This window comes from Marmota marmota, unplaced genomic scaffold (assembly GCF_001458135.2).
Source record: "Marmota marmota marmota unplaced genomic scaffold, marMar, whole genome shotgun sequence".
NCBI lineage: Eukaryota > Metazoa > Chordata > Mammalia > Rodentia > Sciuridae > Marmota > Marmota marmota.
In genome coordinates, this window is record NW_025999968.1 from 62,394,474 (window position 1) to 62,399,135 (window position 4,662).

A 4,662-nucleotide genomic window follows, 5' to 3' on the forward strand; every position below is an offset into this window, starting at 1 on the left:
CCCCCCAGGAGGGTGCTGGGGTCCCCCTCCCCCTCCCCGCCTCCTGCCCCGTGTTCCCTCCCCCCAGGAGGGCGCTGGGGTTCGTGGGCCCTGACTCAGCTTTCCCTCTGCACCCCAGGCCTCCTTTCAGGTCCTGCAGAGCTGGGGGAGGGTCTGCCCTGGCTCACAGGGGTTGAGGGTACCGTGTCCTGGTCCAGGACCTAGACCCCAGGGCGGCTCCAGGGGCCAGGGCCATGTTCGGTGGCTTTGCCAGTGGGTGAAGCCTGGGGTGTCTCTGACTCAGACTCGGAGCCGGGGGTCCCGGCTGAACATCATCATCATTGCGGAGGGTGCCATCGACCGCAACGGGAAGCCCATCTCGTCCAGCTATGTGAAGGACGTGAGTGTGCCGACGCCCTGGGGTGGGCCCAGCCATGGGGAGGGGAGGGTGGGGACGGGTCACGGGCTCAGAGTGCTCCTGCGTCTGCACTCCTCCAGGGCTCTCATTGGGTCCCCACCCTCGCTCTGTGGGGACAGCTGTCTGGGCCTGACCCTGGGCACTGTCCGTCTCTGTGTTGGAAGCCCCCATTCTCTGGGTTCCAGTTGTCATCCAGGACGAGTTCCCTTCAGGGCTGGGCCCCCAGCACCCCAGGGACAGCCCAGCTCCACCTCAGTGACAGAGTGCCCCTTGCCCCATGCTGGATCTGCAGCTGGACACCCCTGCCCCATGAGGAGGAGCCTTCCTATGACCCCTGCCCTGGGCTCCCCTTGTTGGAGCATGGTCCTGGCCCTTGTGCCCCCTCCTTGGGCTCCTACTGGGTGACCGTGTCCCCTTGCACTGTACCAGGGGCCCACCTGCTGTGGATTCCTCTGTCCCCATGCCCAGGGCCACAAGTCCAGGGCTGCGGTGTGCAAGCACATCCCATGAAAGTGCACTCGAACTTCTGTACACACCCACACGCACACCTGGGAAATCTCACCTGTGCACACTCACACGACCCCCAGCTCAGACGCAAGCCTCCTGGCTGCCCTGCAGGCTCTGAGGCTGGGCAGGGGTGAGCTCCGGGCCAGGCCAGTGGAGCGGGGGGCAACGGGTGGCACAGGAGCCCATAGCCCCCCATCTCTCCCCACAACCAGCTGGTGGTCCAGAGGCTGGGCTTTGACACACGAGTGACCGTGCTGGGCCATGTGCAGCGAGGAGGGACGCCCTCAGCCTTCGACCGTGTCCTGGTAGGTGGGCGTCGCCCTGGCTGGGTGAGCGGTTGCACGGGTGTGGGGTGAGTGGTGTGCACGTGACGGTGACGTGCTGGGCGTGCGGTCAGCGTCTCTCTGCTGCCGGTCCTCCCTGGGTGAAGGCTCAGCTCCCTGTCTCTGCAGAACTTGGGCCTGGGGTCCACGAGGCCCCACCCTGCCTGTGTCTCCTTGTCACTGCCCTCTGCACTGCACACGTTGGTAGTTGGGGCTGCAGACCCCCTTGGTGGCTGTGGGCAGGTTCCTGGGGGTCGGGGGAGTGGGGGTGAGCAGAGAGGGGCCTGACTGGTGGCCTCCCGGTGGTTTTGGACTCTCTGGGTTTGCTGTCAGTGGTGCTGATTACAGCTGAGTCTCAGCTCGTCCTCTGAGGAGTCAAGTGGAGCCAGGCCTGGGGCCAGGAAGGCCCATGGGTGGCAAAGAGGCTGCACATGAGGGCTGGTCACCCTGGCAGGGGACCAGGCAGACGAGACTTAGGCTGGTTTGAGACTGCATGATGCTGTGGCCTGGCCCAGTGCTGCTCTGAGCCTTCCCAGAAGAATGTCCGTGTGTGGGCTCCGCCTGGGCCTGCCAAAGACCTGGATGGGACTCACTGACCCTTGGAGGGGTCTCGCTGACCTGGCCAGGCCTCCGCTGCCCCCTACACAATGCATCAGGTGCACATCCAAGACCCCACAAGGGGCTTGGGACTGGGCCAAGCCAGCCACCACCCAGCTTGGTGGGGGGGGGTGCAGCACCAAGAATAGGGAGACGCAGGGGTCCCTCCCTATCTGGAGGTCACAGACTAGCTGGCCAGTGTGTGGACACTGGGTCAGACAAAGGACAGTGTATCACTCATATCTGTGGCCGCCCCCAGAGTCTCCATGCTTCTGGGCTGGTCTTGAGCCTGTGTCCCCACCGGGTGACATGAGGAGCACGCGGTGACACCTCCATGTAGTGGGAACCTGAATCTCAGCCGTGGCCTGCCAGCTGCTCCTGAGACAGCCACCATTGCTTTTCTGGGACTGTCCCCTAATGTCCTGGAAAAGACAGTCTAGAGTAATGAGCAGGTGGGCCTTGCTGTCAAGAAGCGCAGGAACCCAGGAGGCTAACTGGCCGCCTCCCGGTGCCCAGTAACTGCCCAGGGGGACCTGCCACCTGTGGTCATGGAGCAGGTGGTGCCTGCTTGGGCCCTGCATCGCCTGGCTGGCGCTCCTTGGCTGTGCCAGGACCTGCACTCGAGGCTGGCCCCAGCGGGCAGTTCTGGACATTGTAGTCCCTGTGCTCACCACCTGCACCCGCAGCAGGACGGTGGGCTCAAGGAGTTCTGTGGGGGAGGCACCTGGAGAGGCCTCCAGCCCTCCCCTGCTGCCCCGGGGCAAGGCCAGGCCCTCCTGGCAGGACTGTGGGAGGCCTGTGAAGTGGTGGCCGACAGCTGTTGTGGATGCTGGCCACCATGTTCTAGAAGCTGGCCGAGTGGGGCTGAAGCTGAGGTGTGTGCGTCTGCAGAGGGCAGCCGTGCAGGCTGGGCAGAGCAGATGGGCAGGGGAGCTGCCGTGAAGGTGGGCTGCGCCAGCCTGAGCGCCCCTCTCTGCACAGAGCAGCAAGATGGGCGTGGAGGCCGTGATGGCGCTGCTGGAGGCCACGCCCGACACGCCAGCCTGCGTGGTCAGCCTCTCGGGGAACCAGCCCGTGCGGCTGCCCCTCATGGAGTGTGTGCAGGTGGTGAGTACCAGCCCCTCCCTGCATAACGCCGCCCTCAGGCCGGTGCCACCTGCCCTGCCCTGCCCTGCCCTCCTCTGACATTGCTGGTGTGACGGGTGGGGTGGCTCTGCCATGCTGTCCCCCAGTGCAGCACGGGCCTCATGAGGGAGGGCCACAATGGTGGGGGAGGGGCGTGGGCACAGCCCAGGTGAGACAGCCCAAGAGGGGCGTCAGCTGCAGGGGACCTGGCGGTGGTGAGGAGCCAAAGTCCCTCAGTGGCCTTGGGCTGACCTTCGAAGTCCAGTGGGACGTGTGTTTGGTTTAGAATGGGAGGGACAGGGACGAGGAGGAGCAGGGAGGGATGAGGAGGAGCAGGGAGGCAGTGGAACGGTGGGTACAGGTCCAACGGGGACACTGCTGTGGCTGGAGCAGGGATCCAGGAGGGGGTGGGAGGTGAGGCTGAGGGGCTGTGAGGTCAGGATTGAGACCGGCTCTGCCCTGGGACCTGCGGGGAAGGGAGGGCCGCAGGTGGGCAGGGACTGGCGTCCTGACGCTCTCTTCCCGGAGGACCTGCTGTGACTCCAGGGCCCTGCTTCAGCACACGCTGGCCGTGGTCATGGGTCCGGGGCTCTGGCCCAGGACCCTGGGTCTGAGGCAGTGCAAGGCCTGGGCTGCCCCTGCTGGGGAGGACAGGTGGCCGGGTCAGGCACCAGGGGAGCTCCCATGGTGGCGATTTTGGCCCCTGCTGAGGGACCTGCCGGACTGGGGCTGGGAGAGGATGGTGGGCGGATCTCCCCTGCGGGAGCCACGGGGTGGGCTGTGGCCGTGAGGGCGCGCAGGGCCTCCGACGCCTGTGCTTTTGCTTCTTTAAGACAAAGGAAGTGCAGAAAGCCATGGATGACCGGAGGTTTGACGAGGCCATCCAGCTCCGAGGCAGGTGAGGGCGCTGCCCGCTTGCCCCACGGTTGGGGCCGGCGTGGGCTGTGCTCAGCTGCAGAGGTGGGCTCTGCGGGCGCTCACCTGGGGTCCCCTCAGCATTCTTCAGGGAGCCTAGCTGGGGTGGACGTGGGTCTCGGTGGCCAGGACAGAACCTGTTGGACATGCGTGGCATGGCTGAAGGGCAGGCCGGGGGTGGGTAGCACCCAATGCAGAGAGGTTCCAGCTGGCTTGGTACATCATGGCGGGTGGGCTGATGGGACAGTGAAGGCCAGCAGCTGTGTGGACTCCGGTCCTTGGTGGTGTGAATGCCCCTCTCCTGCAGGCGTCCCGGCCACTCTGCCTGTGCAGCTCTGACGGCCCCTTGCTGCGCTCCTGCTCCTGCCGGGGCTGCACAGGCTGGATGCTTTGCTGGTCACCACCCTGTGTGTGCTGGGGACTGAGCCTGCTGTCGAAGGCACCAGCAGGAGTGTGACAACCGGGAAGCCACGCTGCGCAGTCTGGCTGCCTTGTGGCTGTGCCGGGTCCCCGCAGAGCCCCAGGGCGTGTGCCTGACCAGCTTTGCTGGGCGGAGCCGGGGCCTGCACTGCGTGGTGGTGTGGCTGGGGCTGAGCTGCATGACCCGCTTCCTTCCAGGAGCTTCGAGAACAATTGGAACATTTACAAACTGCTCGCCCACCAGAAGCTCTCCAAGGAGAAGGTGAGGCGCGGGAGCAGAGCCGGCCACGTTGCTTCAGAGGCCCTCAGCCCACCGGCTGCGTGCCTCCCCGCCCTGCAGCCTGGGGTCCGCGAGCGGGGGCTGGCCAAGCTGACCTG

General features: G+C 65.8%; 1 protein-coding gene across 1 annotated transcript in view; it reads left to right on the plus strand.

Moving 5' to 3' along the window:
- The window catches only part of Pfkl (phosphofructokinase, liver type), a 34,741-nt gene that overhangs the window by 23,927 nt on the left and 6,152 nt on the right, over positions 1 to 4,662 (plus strand). The window contains exons 3-7 of the mRNA XM_048803951.1: positions 282 to 379; positions 1,117 to 1,209; positions 2,806 to 2,931; positions 3,783 to 3,847; positions 4,483 to 4,660. Coding sequence (XP_048659908.1) covers positions 2,815 to 2,931; positions 3,783 to 3,847; positions 4,483 to 4,660 — 360 coding nt within the window. The 5' untranslated portion in view covers positions 282 to 379; positions 1,117 to 1,209; positions 2,806 to 2,814. The remainder of the gene's footprint in view (positions 1 to 281; positions 380 to 1,116; positions 1,210 to 2,805; positions 2,932 to 3,782; positions 3,848 to 4,482; positions 4,661 to 4,662) is intronic.